We start from the raw sequence: 16717 nt of genomic DNA, 5'->3' as shown, positions 1-16717 counted from the left end.
GATACTTAATATTGTGCCTTTACAGCTTTCCTCCAAGTTCAGTGCAAAACTCTGATGAAACAAAAATGAAGTGAGCTGTAGCTCACGAAAGCTTATGCTCAAATAAATTGGTTAGTCTCTAAGGTGCCACAATTACTCCTTTTCTTTTTGCGAATACAGACTAACACGGCTGTTACTCTGAAATCTGATGAAGCAATATTATGACTGAGAATTGAAATGTAGACAAATCTATTTTTTATAATCTCAGGGACTATAATTCAACCCTATCTCTGCAAATGTTTTATATTTTCTTATATATCATACAGTCAATCCTAGAAATCTTCAGAATGAAAATATTTGTCTTTAAGAGCTCTAAGATGATAGATGAGAGCCAAAAAATCTGCTTCTTTCTCTCCACCCTCTGAACAAGCCTTCCCTGACTTCTGTGACCCTTCTGCAGATATTGAAGCTGGACCTCTCCCCATAAATTTATGTGGAAAATCTCCTGCTTTTTGCCCATCTGCTGCTGTTTGATCTCTGAGCATGGCTATGTGCCTATTCCTTCATGCACCCCACCAGCTGCTATGAAGTAGTCGTCTTGTCCTGTCTCTCAGCATGAAGCAATGGGTGGGCCCAGCAGATGGAGATAGGGAGGTCAGAGGAAGGAGAGATGTGATTGGGTCACATTGGCGCATCTAAGAGCCCGGAGTTGCAGCCTTTCCTTTCTTTGCCTAACTACAGACTCTCCCTGTCCTGCAGCACCCCACTCCCAGAATCTTAGGAACAGGTCAATCCTGGGTCAATCTTAGGAAGGGTTAAACTTGTATTTTTGTGTATGTTTTGTACACCTCTTGATTCAAAGCCCAAGTAGGTGTTTCTGCAATGCAATTAATAAGAAATGCACCCTCCTCCCCCGAATAAATAGTGTCCAAAATTGAATTTATGCCAGTATGCAACAAGGATGAATTACAGTTGCTAGGAAACCATACCTTTATGTTTCTGAACATAGAATAATAAAAGATTAGGGTTCGAAGAGACCCCAGGAGGTCATCCAGTCCAACCCCCTGCTCAAAGCAGGACCAATCCCCAACTAAATCATCCCAGCCAGGGCTTTGTCAAGCCGGGCCTTTAAAAACCTCACAGGATGGAGATTCCATCTCCTCCCTTGATAACCCATTCCAGTGCTTCACCACCCTCCTAGTGAAATAGTTTTTCCTAATATCCAACCTAGACCTCCCCCACTGAAACCTGATACCATTGCTTCATCTCAATAAGGTGTTAACTCAGGTACTTAAAGATGTTGATATTTTTATTATCATTAACTAATGCACTGCTAATCAAAGTGGGGAAGAAAGAAGTAGGGTGAGCATATTATGAAGAACTGCACTCTCTCCTGTGAGGGGAATCTCATTTTAGTCACTCAAGTGGGTGCAGCTTATTTTGTGGACAGAGCAGAGCTTGGATGAGTACCAATAAACTTTTTTCTAATTTGCCCCCTGCTTCTCCTCATTAATTGCCTAATCCAAAATCCATTGAAGTAATTGAAGATGCCCATTGATGTCAATGGGTTCTAGATCTGCCCCAAAGTATTAAGCCCATGATAGAATTTTTTTAATAAAAACAAATTTATCACAACCACACCCTCTTCTCCCCTCCTCACCCGCAATTACTTTTAGCATGAAAATACATACTTTCTTTTTCCACCACCACCCCACAAATGGACACACTCGTATATCTCAGAAATGGCTACATGGAAGTGTATCTAACTTCTCCAAAATATTCACCTGTGGTTGAATAACAAACGAAATTTCAGCTCAAAGGTTAAATTGCTCTGCATACAAGCTCCTTAAACTGGAGGTTTGTAAGGTAACTTCTTCGAGTGATTGCTCATGTGTATTCCACAATAGGTATGCGTGCTTGCCACGTGCACCAGTGCTGGAAGTTTTTCCTATAGCAGTACCCGTAGGGGGGAACGCCCCCCGCGAAGCCTGGAGTGGTGCCTGCCTGGCGTGGTATAAGGGGAGCTGCGTGCTGCCCCCACCCTCAGTTCCTTCTTGCTGCCAGTGAAGGTGCATCGGAACTGCTCTGCTCCAGCTTTGCTGTAGGTCGTCCCCAGAACTGTTCATCATTCAGTGTTAGTATCTGTAGTTAGTTAGCTGTTTAGTTGTGTGGCTCTTGTAGGCGTTCTATGCCAAGAAGTGTTTGCGCTGTTTGGGAGAAACATTTGCAAGTCGTTTAAGCCTCAGACCAAAAGAGAAAGGGACCATGCCGGTGCCCGGAGCGCCACCGATATTGGCCGCACTTTCCAGAGGCAAGCTGCTGTTGGGATCTCGGCAGTCGTCTCTGGCCTGATACTGGCCTCGGTTGAGGGAACATTCCCGACGCCATTCACCGCCCAGCGACCGCTTGGGGCAGAGTCCATGTGGGTCGCTCTCGACGCCAACTAGACTGTCTGGCTGGGTTCTGTCCGGCCGGGACTTTCGGCACCGCTTGTCCTCAAGGAGCGAATATCGACGGGGCTGCGGCGGACATCGCCAATGATCCTCGTCTCGGAGAGGGTACCGCAGTCAGTCACGGCACAGTCGTCGATGCCATTCCCTCTCGGACTCCCGCTCTAAGTCTCTGCCAAGGCACCGCAGCCCTGGTCGTCGATTGCTGGCGTCTCGCCGTTGCGGGTCCGCCTGTCGAGGCTGTTCGCGGAGCAGCTGTTACCGTCCGTACTGGTTCTCCACGTCGATATCGCGGTCCCATGGCCACCATGGATCCCAGCACTGCCGCTCCTCCCGGTCCAGAGATAGCAGCAGATCTTACGCTAGCCCGCTTTCCATTCGTAGCTGTCCTTCAATGGGCCAGGCCAGCCAACCCGAACAGCCTGCCCCGGCGGTGCCACAGCAGATACAGTGGCACCGAGCGTCGTGGCCGGCCCAATGGTACCAGTGGGCACCGTGGCCTCTGGTGCAGCCCCCGGTGGGAACTCACTCGGTGGCCGGAGCATCAGAAGCACCATCGGCCTCCCTCTCCAGACCCCTGAGAAAGGAGTCAGTGGGACGTACATCCTTGGCACCATGCCTGGAGTCCAACCAGGGGGTGGACCCTCCAGTGCCAGCCGACACCCACAGCACCGCACCAGCCTCCTCGCCCTGCGCAGAGGAGGCAATTGCGGCCCCGCCCCTCTCCACTCCGCAGGAGGACTTCAGGGCCTACCAAGAACTCTTAAAGAGGGTGGCAGCAAGCCTCCAAGCCGAGGAGATGGAGGAATCCTCAGACTTCCTGTTTAACATGTTGTCCGCATCGGACAGGGTGGTCTTGCCTCTCCATGAAGGGGTGGCTAAGATTTCAAATGCCCTGTGGCAAACACTGGCCTCGTTGGCCCCCATCTCTAAAAAGGCGGAACACAAGTACTTTGTACCCACTAAGGGACATGAGTACCTGTATACCCACCTGGCGCCCAACTCCCTGGTGGTCGAGTCAGTCAACCATAGAGAATGGCAGGGTCAGCCAGCCCCGACCCCAAAGAACAAAGACTCTCGGAGACTGGACTCCTTTCAGAAGGAAAATTTATTCATCTTCAAGCTTCCAGTTACAAGTGTCAAACCATCAGGCTCTCCTGGGCCGGTACGAATTCAATCTGTGGGGCTCTCTGCCCAAGTTTGAGGATTCCCTCTAGGAGCGTGATAGGAAGGAATTCAGGGTGCTAGTGGAGGAAGGGGTAGCGGCCGATAGGGCGTCCCTGCAGGCAGCCTCGGCTGCATGAACAATGGCCTCCGTGGTGTCCGTGAGACGGGTGACATGGCTCCTGCTCTCTGGGCTGTCCAGTGAGGCGCAGTCTTCCATGCAGGATCTCCCATTTGATGGGAGGCTCTGTTTGCGGCGGAAACAGATACAAGGCTGCATGGCATGAAGGACTCCTGCATGACCTTCCAGACTCTGGGCCTCTCTGTCCTGGCTCCGGCAAAACCTAAGTTCAAGCCGCAGCAGACTCCTGCCCAGGCCACCCTCCCGAAGTACGAGGCCACCCATAAGAAGCAGCGGAACTATAAGAGATGCCCTCAGAGGCAGTCTCGGCCTGCTCCCCAGCCTGGGTCCTCCAAGGGCAAGCGGGCGGGGAAAAGGCATTTTTGACGGGATGCTCGTGGGCACCCTGCCAGTCCTCACCAAAGATCCACCCCTAATAAAGCTACCCTTCTCCAGCCGGTTGTGTGCTTTCCTCCCGGAATGGTTGCAGCTAACCTCGGACTGATGGGTCCTCAACACCATCTCCCAGGGTTACACCCTCCAGTTTACTTCCTCCCCGCCCAACCACCCCCAACTCCTGTCCCTTTTGGGGGACCCCTCGCACGAAGCTCTGCTCAAGCAGGAGGTGGGGCAGCTCCTAGGACTAGAAGCGATAGAGGTGGGGCCCAAGAAGTTCATGGGCAAGGGGTATTGCTCTTTTTATTTTCTTACCCCGAAAGCTAAAGTGGGGCTCAGGCCTATCCTGGACCTGCAAGGTCTGAACCAGTACATTGTGAAACTCAAGTTCCGTGAGGTCTCCCTGGCCTCCATCATCCCCTCCCTGGATCCCGGGGACTGGTATGCAGCCCTCGATCTCCAGGACACGTACTTCCACAGCCACATATTTGAGGGGCACAGGTGCTTCCTCTGTTTCGTGGTGGGACAGAATCATTACCAATTCATGGTCCTCCCATTTGGTGTGTCCACTGCCCCCCAGGGTGTTTACAAAATGCATGTCGGTGGTAGCAGCCTACCTCAGACGGTTCGGGGTTCAGATATTTCCCTATCTGGACAATTGGCTTGTCAAGGGCACCTCCTGGTCGCAGGTGAGGGATCACGTGGTGCTCCTCCTGTCCACGTGCACCTTGGGCCTGTTGGTAAACAACACCAAGTCCACGTTAGTCCCAGTCCAATGCATAGAGTTTATTGGGGCACTCCTGGACGCAGTGTTGGCCAGCGCCTCTCTCCCGCCAGACAGATTCGAGTCCCTGAAAGGTCTCATCGACTCGGTCACAGGGTTCCCAGTGACAACAGCCAGGGTTTGCCTGCAACTCTTGGGTCACATGTCGGCGTGCAAGTACGTGGTCCATCACGCCAGACTCAGGATGAGGCACCCTCCAGGTCTGGTTGGCCTCAAAGTTCTCCCAGGCCACGGACAGGATGGACAAGGTCCTCACCATGCTGGACTCTGTGATCACCTCCCTACGGTGGTGGTCCGCCCCAAACAACATGCTCCAAGGGGTCCCATTCAGGGACAGGGCACCGTTGTTGGAGCTGGTGTCCGATGCATCGGACCTAGGTTGGGGGGCCCATGTTGGGAACTTTCAGACCCAAGGCCTGTGGTCGGCTCAAGACCTGACCCTACATATAAATGTCAAGGAGCTCAGGGTGGTGCGGCTGGCGTGCATGGCCTTCCGCTTGCACCTGGAGGGCAAGATAGTCAGGGTCCTCAAGGACAACACTGCCTCGATGTTCTATATCAACAGGTAAGGCGGGGCCCAATTTTCTGCCCTCTGCCACGAAGCCCTCAGGGCGTGGGACTTCTCTATAGCCCACGACATCCACCTGAAGGTCTTCCACCTACCGGGCACCCGAAGCGAGAGGGTGGATTGCTTGAGCAGGGACTTTTCCTCGCAACACGAGTGGTCCCTCCACCCGGAAGTGGCCCACCGGCTCTTCCGAAGGTGGGGAGCTCCCCTGGTGGACCTATTCGCGACTCGGCAGAACCAGTGATGCCCCCCGTTCTGCTCCAGAAGGGGCCTGGGGAGGGGCGCTATTTGTGATGCCTTTCTCCTGTCCTGGTCAGGCCGGCTTCTCTACACCTTTCCCCCATTCCGTCTAATCAGCAGGGTCCTGGAGAAGATAAAGATGGACAAGGCCTGGGTCCTCCTGATTGCCCCAGCATGGCCCAGGCAGCATTGGTATGGGACTCTCACAGGCCTGGCGGTAGCTCCGCTGTGGCTGTTGTCGCTCCACCCAGACCTGCTCTCTCAGGACCAGGTCCAGCTCCGCCCACGCCCTGCATTCCTCCCGAAGGTGGTCTCCGCCTACCACGTGGGTCAGCACATTTTTCTACCAGTCCTCTGCCCCAAGCCTCACATGTCCAGTGAGGAGCGCTGTCTCCACACGCTCGATGTGCAGCGGGCTCTGGCTTTCTAACTCGAGCGGACCAAGCCGTTCAGAAACTCCTCGCAACTGTTTGTCACCTCGGCTGAGTGCGCAAGGGGCCAGCCCATTTCCTGCTATGAGCTGGCGGGTGTCCCCCAGCCACCTATTGTGAGGGCACACTCGACTTGGGCGCAGGCCTCATCGGCTGCCTTGATGGCCCACGTCCCCATCCAGGAGATTTGTAGGGCCACCATGTGGTCTTCCGTTCACACGTTCACCTCGGACTATGTGATCGTCCCCCACACCAGGGATGACGCCGGGTTCGGCAGGGCTGTCCTCCATCCTGGGAACTTGCGAACTCCTACCCACCTCCAACAGATATAGCTTGGAATCATCTACTGTGGAATACACATGAGCAATCACTTGAAGAAGAAAAGACAGTTAGCTTTTTTGTAACTGGTGTTCTTCGAGATGTGTTGCTCATGTCTATTCCACATCCCACCCTCCTTCCCCTCTGTCGGAGTTGTCTGGCAAGAAGGAACTGAGGGTGGGAGGAGTGCGCAGCTCCCCTTATACTCTGCCAGGCAGGTGCCACTCCAGGGGTCACGGGGAGGGGGGCGCTCCCCCCTACGGGTACTGCTAGAAGAAGAACTTCCAGCACCGGTACATGTGGCAAGCACACACACCTATTGTGAATAGACATGAGCAACGCATCTCGAAGAACACCAGTTACTGAAAAGGTGACTGTCTCTTTTCAGCCTCAGTCTTAATTAAATGTTGCTGTCATCGTTTTAGGTGACTGGGAACTAGTAATTCAGAAAATTTTAAAGTGAAGCCAGCCCGCTTTCTTTAACATAGGATGGTTAATCTGGCAGTAACATGTCAGATTCTCTCTTGTTAAATTTTGGGGTGGAATATATCCTGGTTTCAAATACACCATTGCATTCCTGAAGATGACTGTTTTAATTAATTTAACTTTAATAATTCCTCCATTTTTATGATCAGGTAACCTTGATGGTGTTCCTTTAACCTCATTAATATTGTTTCTGGCTTTTAAAAAGAATCTGCAATTAAAAAACATAACCAGGAAGTGAGTGATTCTAACAAAAATGAGGCAGATATTTTTATAATAAAACTCTGTTACACATTCCATTAAAAATACTGCCTCGAATAGCTGTAATTCCTATCAGGAAACTGATACTATCTGAGCATCTGCAACAGACTTGCTGTTATCCATTTTTCTGTATCTTACCTTGCTGATTTCGTAGTATATATGTTGTAATGTTAGTGTTTCCTTTAGATTTTTTAGGAAATTTGAGGGATGAAGTTATAGTTTCTCAATTCAATGGATTATGTGAAATGAATTGGTGTGATCTCTGCCCATTTGCTCGGGGATATATATTGGACCTGCAGCAGCCCTGCACTTCAGTTAGTATTAACTTTCACTTTATTAGCAGGCTCAGCAATGGGGCCAAGAACTAATAATTGAACGGGCATAGAGTGCTTTCTCCTTTCACCGTTAAAGATAGTTTTTCTTGTATACTGTTTAACTATATTAACTGTTCTGTGGATGTAAGCTTTCAGTTTGTAGGTCATTAGGTTGGTAACTCTCACAAAGTTTAAATTTAATTCAATAAAACAGTTTTGTTAGGGGTTTTGGGTTTGTTTTTGTTTTTTGGTTTTTGGGAGCGGGCAAGGGTTTTGTGGTGGTGGTGGTGTTTTTTGTTTTGTTTTGTTTTTTTGTTTTTTTGCAGGAAGTTTTTTTGTTTTTGTCTTTTGGTCTGGTACCGGTCCTGATCTGGTTTTTTTTTGGCTTCCCAAAATGGGATCTTTTAACAGTTAGTGTGGTAATAACTGATACATAGATAACGGATATCCCTTTAGTTTTGCATTCTTGAAGACTAGAAATATGTAGGAAATGTCCTTTTAACAATAAAGAATTAAGTTGGTTAACTTGTGCTTCATTTGTACATGTGCGTCCCAGAGACCCAAACTCGTCCACATCTTCTCTTTTTAAAACTTAAGCCTTTGCGTATGCATTATGTGTTAGATTAAAAAAAAATTACTAGACTGATAAATATTAGGTGTCACCCATGTGTACTGAACATTCTTATTTTTCCAGATAACTGCCATGTTCTCCTCTTGAATTATATATTTCTCAAGAGTTTAAATCCATGAAGAGTTCTGCTGTTGAGATAATTAATATTACAAGTACCTTTTTCTCTTTTGAACGTTAGTTAAAATAATTTTGCTTAAATTATTTAACTTATTGGCACAGCTCTAGCTTTAACTGTACTTCCAAATGTTCCATGATCTCACTGTCCATTTCCATGCATGTTAACGTTTAAACTGTGTTCTGATGGTCTAACTCATTTATATCATATTCTGTAGTGAATATTGTGTATGTATTTTTAACAACATTTAATATTGGATAAAATATCTTTGTACTTAAGAAACAAGGCTCTGTGCTCTTCTGGGCTTTTTTTTAAAAGCCTATAATTAGGATATAGCAGTGAATAAAAATAATAATAATAATCTGTATAGACTTACCTTGTGCACATTACCTATAATGTTTTTCTACAGACATTGATGATGCTCAAATTCTTCCACGTCCATCTCGAGTCAGACATTTTTCACAGAGCGAGGACCCTCCAAGCGAAGTTTTTGGTGCACTGAATGAGGAACAGCCACTGCCAAGAAGTAGCAGCACGTCTGACATCCTGGAACCATTCACAGTTGAACGAGCCAAAGGTGCAGTTCCTGTCATTGACAGTTCATCCCATCATGCGCCAAGCTTACAGAGTTCCACTGAGACCTCTTCAATATATAGATCCACTGAAGGTCATATTACTGATACGAATAGCAGAGAGTCCTCCTTGGAAGTTGGGGATAGTATTTATGACCATCTCTGTCATTTGATAGGGCCGGTAGATCTTGCAAATACGTCTTTTGAACAAAGCCAGTATGTTGACCTTGAAGGTGAAGATGATCTTCTTTCCTCTCTGAGAGAATATCTTAAGGAAAAAGAAGAACCTTGCAGTCACTATGAGATAGATAAATTTGAGGCTTCTCCTCCTGAAGTCAATACAACAGAAAATAGAAATGATAGTGTACAACTGGATGAATCAGAGCATAGAGATCAGACTGTTAAATGTGCAAGTAGCAACACTGTTGCCGAAAGAGCTGAACATGTAGAACTACAACTAGAACAAAACCAAAGTGGCTTTATAAGTAATATTGCACCTACCCAGGTAGACAGTTTTACAAGAAATCAAGCGATCGAAAAAGCCAAACAATTAAATATTGATAAACAAAATGAAAGCTTATTTGAGCATGGGTCAAGTAGCCCTGATAACAAAGAAAGAAAGCGATACCTGTACAGACAAACAGCCACTGAAGTTGATGTAGATATAGCTGTGGAACTAGCTTTGGCTGAAAAGCCTAGAAGTGCCCAGTTTAACGAAAAAATAACCAACACACGTGTTATGCATGCAAAGAAAGTTCTTCCTAAAGCACCAGTTAACCCTGAAATGCCTCATGCTACAGGCAAACTTTTACCAACTAAAAGGAGTATATCTGAAACAGTAACCCATAAGGCCAAAATCATGAAAATAACGGCTAAGAAACGAAATAGCGTTCATGTTACTTTTAGACCATCTACTGAATCTGTTCAATTTTATAACCCTTTAGAAAACAAAGAGGCCCCCTGGAGGGCAAGACTTCGTAAACTCGGTGGCTTCAGTAGTGGTAGCAGTAGCGGTAGCAGCAGCAGTAGCAGCACAAGCACCAGCTCATCTGCTGTCTTGGAGCTAGTCAGACCAGGAATATATAGACCTCTAGATGCAGCCAATGCCGCTTCAGTTAGTAGTAAACAGACTAAGGAATCCACAGAAGCTCAAACACCCATGTTGCAGAAAGAAGGTATTGCAGCTAATCAGTTGCATAATCGTAGTGCACCTAGGTCATCAGGTCAGGAGTCAGGACCACAACAGGGCTCCCTGGGTGGTGTTTATAAAACTGTTGTACATGCTCTTTCGAAGCCGAAGGCAAATGTTTCCCCACAGAGGCAGAACAGAATACCAGCAGAGGCTCCACTGAGGGATCTGTACAGTCATGTAATGGGCTATTTTGGAAGGAAAGCTGCAGGTGAGCACTAACAGTGTGCACAGTGCAAAAGGAGAAAGGCAGCACCAGTTTGGCTTAATGCAACTGAAGCAAGCTCTTATAAGCAATCAAAAGGCTTTGGGATGATCACTGCTTTCCCTGTTTGGTTATGCATGCGCCTTTAGCAAGCTGAAATTTTTCCCAGCATAAGTTATGTTTATATACTTTAAATTACTAATTTCCCTTTTAAAGATACTTAGTTGAACCTCTTTGCTGCTGAAGACCATCAAGTTAGGGAAGAGGAAGAGACAGTAAATGACCTACCAAGGGATCAAATGCAAGTCTCCCTGTATCATAGCCTACGCTAGAGGGCTTTGAAATTCAGCCTACTGTATGGCTTTCAGATATTTTTTTTTTATTTCTAGTGGAATAGTAAGTCCTGGTACCTATTGTTTGTCTGTCTAGTAAAAAAGACTCGGCTGTCAGCCAGTTAAACTGAGCTATTAAAATTGCTAGTTCATTTAGTATGTTTTCTTCCTCCTCTCCTCCAAAACAAAAAATTCTCCCAAAATTAGGCTTTGAAGTTGAGACCTGGCTTTTAATCAGTTATGTAACGCATACAGAATATTTTTAACATTAAGTAAAACAGAGAAATTTCCTCTTATTTGGATGGCTTCATTAGAACAATCCGATATGGCTTTAGTAATTTTTTGTTTGAACCATTTCAAAACATGCTTTAGGCCTTTCTGTATGCATTCACTGAAGTGGATGCAGTTACATCTCGGCAATCTCTATCATTGCTTTCTTTTTCTTGGGATCATGGATGTGCATAAAGGTCTCATGGTAGTCTTCCGTCAGCTAAATATGGGACCTCTGTGGACTTGATCGATCAGACAGAACAAGGCTATCATTATAATATTCATCATCTTAGTTTACATCTTAAATAACCTTAAATGAACAATAAAGTAACTTTCAGCAGTAAGGTAGGTTTTCCTTTTTACACTGTTATGCTAGCATGATTAACAGAATGTTCTGTCATGCATCCTGCATTGAGATGTTAATGCCACCTGAGGGCAGTCTTTGTAGGCGTAGCACAACAACAGTCTGGGCAGTGGTACTATTATCATAATGTCTCAGAAAAAAGATTATTTCTGTATCATTTGTTTTAACATATTTTATGTAGTTTCTCCAAGAGAAACTGTTTACGTTTGCAAAAGTATTGAGACACAAATGATTCCAAAATTATCATTTTATTTGAAATTTTGATATGAAGGTCTTATGTTAAATTCATATAATAAGTTTCATTGTAGTCTCCTGAGGGATAATTTTTATGTAGGAATATGAACTTGAACAAATTGCTCCTTTAAAGGCTAAAATGCTATAATTAGGTATAACATTCATAGTATAGTTAAGGCAACGTAATTCTATATAATGTGGAAACTAAAAAATATAGCAATTAATTAATCATAAATCACTGACCATTTAAAGAGTTTTTTGAGTTTGTATTCCATGTTGCACCATACATTATTTTTGTTACATAACATTTTATTTGCAAGTATACTAACTGTATACAGTACTACATTGACATTTATCATATTTCTTTATCTAGTGTACTTTCTTCACCAACATTGTTCCTCATTAGAAATAATAAAAATTCTTAGGGTTTTTTTTTGGGGGGAGGGGGTAATGTGGAGGAAGGGAGGAGGGGTGTATGCTGTATCCTTAAAGCAAGCATTAACAACTTTGAGTAGTGCTTATCTGTAAGCTTTCTTGCTCTTTAAGGTTATACTGGAAATTGACTAACACCTGCTTAGTGGGGAAGAAAAAGGAGATGTACTAATTCTTAAAATTGAACCTGTTCAAGAGGAGAAAACTCATAAATGCATGTTTGGGAAGTAATTTTTTTTTTACTGACTAGGTTTCTTGATTTGACTTCTGTTTTCTAAAATGTATTTTTAAAAGTATCCCTTACTATATGTAGTCATTCATTTGCTTTTAGCCAATAGAGAGGACATGAGTCAAAAGCTGCACCCTCTTGCTAGCGATATTGGCAGTAGCAATACAAATGTTCCTGACCTCATGGATGAGTTTATAGCTGAGAGACTCCGCAGTGGTAGTGCATTGGTAAGCTTTTACGACTTTTTTACATGTAAAAACAATATGCAAACACATTTATAAAATTATTGCTCAAGTTACAGAAATATTTTATTCTGGATTTAAGCACCAGAAATAAATTATATGAAAATCACTGCCCATTAGATTGTAAATCCTGTTTTTTAAGTCATGTTGCATGCATATTATGTCACACGCCATGACTTAAAAAACAGCGTTTACAATCTAAGGGGCAGTGACATAATATGCACACACACTCTTTTATGCTAAAATTCTTCATTATTCATTATTATTGATTCTGCAAACAATATATGTCACTTCACGCAAATGAGTATTCTGTTGCATCGTCTCCAAGTAGAATGGCACTAATCCTGGGCATAGTTACTTGTATGCATAAGTGTTTGCACGATCAAAGCCTGAATGTGTGTATTAACATACACAGTGTGATATTGTATATTGTTCTGTGAAGGTGTATTCACTGGCACAATCTAGAAGACTAAATATTTTTAAATGGTATATAGTTTGCCTTCACTTCTTTTCATTTCACTTCTTATCAATATATTTTTGTATCAATAGCTTTCTGCTCTAGAGCCTGACTTTTTCACTCTTGTCATCTTTGATCAGTAATGCAATGTTTGAGATGTCCTCATTCATAATCATGTAGGCAGTTCTGTATTACAAGCATTGGATTGAGTTATCACTGAACAATTATGAAAAGAGGCAGCTGATTGGAGAAGATAAATGTTTTATTAATTGACAGCGATGGGAAAGGAAAAATATAAAATTACTATTTTATTGCAAGTTTTTCTGTCAACGAAGAGACAGAATGGGAAGCAATTTAAATTTATTATTATTTCAGACTTACTGATCACTCCAATTTTGTGTGGCTAGCAAATTCCTTTTCAGTAGGTGGTGGATGTATCCAATGCCGTTCTAAGGTTTGCTCACATATAAAGTTTGCAAAGAGGAGTCGGTCTCCTTAATAGTATGGGGTAAAAGAGGAACAATTTCCATGTAGTTAGTTTGGATTGATTTATCTTCATATCTGATGAATGATAGATAAGTGGCAGGTGATTTGCCTTAAATATCTGTTCAAATGCTGGTTCTTTTCGCCTTCAAAGGTACATCCCATGTTTATCAGATTTTAACTGTTGGTGCACAGTATATTGCATAGTCCCAATACAGCCTACAGCATGTATAGAACAAATTGCCAATCCTTTATCTTGTTGCCGTGTTCCATTATTCAATTCCAAAACCATTGAATTTTTGGCCATTCTCTGTGTGTATTTAAAGATGTCTTTTTTTTAATTACACCATTCAAAGTCATTTGACTCAGATGTTACTTATGCACCTCATTCTTAGAAAGGATCTGGTTCTTTCTCTATATCGGTGGCGGCCAACCTGAGCCGGAGAAGGAGCCAGAATTTACCAATGTACGTTGCCAAAGAGCCACAGTAATACGTCGGCAGCACCCCCATCAGCTCCCCACACCCTGCTCCCAGTGCCTGCCACTCCCTGGCAGCCCCTCTGCTCAGCGCCTCCCCCTTCCTCCCTGCACCTCCCAATCAGCTGTTTTGTGGCGTGCAGGAGGCTTTGGGGGGAGGGGGGAGGAGCGAGGGCATGGCGGGCTTGGGGAGGGGGGAGTGGAGTGTGGGCAGAGCCAGGGGCTGAGCAGTGAGCACCCTCCAGCACGTTGGAAAGTTGGCACCCATAGCTCCAGCCCCAGAGTCGGTGCCTATACAAGGAGCCGCATGTTAATATCTGGAGAGCCACATGTGGCTCCGGAGCCACAGGTTGGCCACCCCTGCTCTATATGATTCAAAGTTGAACATCATGTGTAGTTACTAAGGAATGAATAACCTTCTACTCATAAAATCAAATGAACCCTTATTATAAAATGGAAAATGTTAACTGGATTATATCAACGTCATAAACTCATTCTGTGGTTCTGGTAAATCAGTTTACTCAAACAAAACAGAAATAGACACAGAGGACAGATGAGTGAGGAAAAGGAAAAAACTTTCTTTTATAATTAGGGGGTCAAACATGTTGACTGTACCTGTTATCAGTTCAGGCAGGAAACATGGCTCTTACCTCAGTGTTGTAGAAAGTTGTGGTCCCTGCTGAGGTCAGCTGGAATGAGGAACTGAGACCCAGTAGCTGGATGGAATTCCCCCTTGACCTTATGGCAGATTCATAAAGGGAATGTCAGGCAAGGTCCAGATCGTTAGCCCAACAAGCGTTACATTGTTAGATCCATAGAATCATAGAATAGTAGGGTTGGAAGAAACCTCAGGAGGTCATCTAGTCCAACCCCCTGCTTAAAGCAAGACCAACCCCAACTAAATCATCCAAGCCAGGGCTTCGTCAAGCCGGGCCTTAAAAACCTCTAAGGATGGAGATTCCACCACCTCCCTAGGTAACCCATTCCAGTGCTTCACCACCCTCCTAGTGAAGTAGTTTTTCCTAATATCCAACCTAAACTTCCTCCACTGCAACTTGAGATCTTTTTTCCTTTTCTGTCATCTGCCACCACTGAGAACAGCCTAGCTCCATCCTCTTTGGAACCCCCATTCAGGTAGTTGGAGATACAAGAAACATCAAACTTACGTCATGAAAACTATACCAACCTAGTGAAACCTGTAATTTAAGATCAGATAGAAATAAGGAAAGGACAAAGGAAAGAACAGATCAGGTCTAGTGTTTAAAAAACAAAAAAAAATCCTCTCACCAGTTACCTTTAGTCTCTTAACTTTTAGTTCATAGAAAAGTTCAGGATGTTTCATAAAAACTTGTTAAAAGGGCAGTTGTGAGAGTCCAGGAACGCACACACACAAGGTTTCACATACTTTAGTCTCTTCTGGGTAAGGAAGGATCTGTAGGTTCCATTATCACAATACATTGAAAAGGTATTCAAGTGAATATTGAGTATTATGTTTAGTGTCTAGGGCATTAAGATATACATAGGATTTGAGTCTTGGTGCATATTGAGATTTTGCTTTCAGTTTTGTAGGCTGCAAGTCAAAATTTGTCAAGGTTTTATGGAGTTTTTTCTCACAAATACTTAAAGAAATCTAAGGTTAAAAAATTTTAGTATTTTGGAGATAAATTTTCAAAATATTCTCTCTCCATATTATTTGCATCTCTCTAGTTTTAGCAAATACGTTTCACATATTGGCCTCATTCCCAGTCTTTTGAAGTGCATGCACATTTGTTTGTTCCCTATTTTTGGTGCGCAAAAAGCCCAATGCACAAGTGTGGGTAAGGGATTTGTCTGCACAATGTCTGTGCAAGATCCACATTTATTATTGGCTCATTGGGTTTTTTGCGCACACAATTTAGGCACTCACAAAATGTAGGCCCTAGAATTCTCTGCACTGAGCATTTTTTTGATACAGCTGTAAATACTGGAAGAATGGGTTCAGTTATTTAATATTACTTTTGAATTATTTTAATAAAGGAGGTAATTTCTAATCAAAACATTGTAACTTGTATACTTCCAATAAACTAAAGTGCATTTTCTAAAGAAATATACTTTTAAAAATATTTATATACGTCATAATATTTAGACATTTTAAATGTGGTTATTTGTGAACTATTTCCCTGAATATTGACATTTGTAAATGTGTGATAACTGCTTGTTGTGAATAAGGAAATGTTATTAGATTGTAAAATACTTTATAATTCTTCAATTAATAGAATGTGACAAGAAGAGGGAGCAGTCCTGGCAGCTTGGAGGTTCCAAAAGACCTTCCTGATATATTAAACAAGCAGAGCCAAATGCGCCCTATAGATGATCCAGGTGTGCCTTCTGAATGGACGTCTCCTGCCAGTGCAGGAAGCAGTGACTTGATCAGTTCAGATAGCCATTCTGACTCATTCAGTGCTTTCCAGTATGATGGCCGCAAATTTGAAAGCAAGTATATTTTTCCGAAAGTAGTAGTGTTTTTTATCTGTGTATTCATTTCCATTTTAAAATAGGTTGTATACAGCTGTCTCATGAAGAGGATTTCATATGAACATCCATTGATGTTATCAGTAGTTTAGTTAGCGAAGTAATATAGTTCTTGAAAGATGCAGTAATTCTTATTAAAATAGCTTTATTCACTATTTGTATTGTAGTAGAGCCCAAAGCAGAAATGGGGCCGTACTGTGTAATGTGTTGAACAACCTCCCTCCCCCGAAAACACCACACAACATACCTAGGAAGATATGGTCCCTACACTGACACGTCTTCATGCATTCATTTTGGAAGTCTTTTTTACTTCCTCGAAACATCAGTTTAAATATAAAAAAGTAAAAACCTTTCTTAGTATAGCAATCTATTTGACTATGTAGTTAGGAATAGTGAAGCAAAATACTACCTGATAAGACATAGGTGGTAATTAAACCATTTTTCTTTGAATTTTTTTATTCATGC

The 16717-nt window shown here is 43.8% G+C and overlaps 1 protein-coding gene across 8 annotated transcripts in view; it reads left to right on the top strand.

Moving 5' to 3' along the window:
- RALGAPA1 (Ral GTPase activating protein catalytic subunit alpha 1) overlaps nt 1–16717 on the top strand; it is a 237625-nt gene that overhangs the window by 77409 nt on the left and 143499 nt on the right. For all 8 annotated transcript variants that reach the window (XM_074955873.1, XM_074955869.1, XM_074955871.1 and 5 more), the window contains 3 exons: nt 8665–8832; nt 12185–12309; nt 15997–16213. In XM_074955873.1, coding sequence (XP_074811974.1) covers nt 8665–8832; nt 12185–12309; nt 15997–16213 — 510 coding nt within the window. The remainder of the gene's footprint in view (nt 1–8664; nt 8833–12184; nt 12310–15996; nt 16214–16717) is intronic.

Source organism: Natator depressus, chromosome 6 (genome assembly GCF_965152275.1).
Source record: "Natator depressus isolate rNatDep1 chromosome 6, rNatDep2.hap1, whole genome shotgun sequence".
Classification (NCBI taxonomy): Eukaryota; Metazoa; Chordata; order Testudines; family Cheloniidae; genus Natator; species Natator depressus.
Note: the sequence above shows the minus strand (reverse complement) of the source record. Positions and strands in the feature narration are given on the sequence as shown.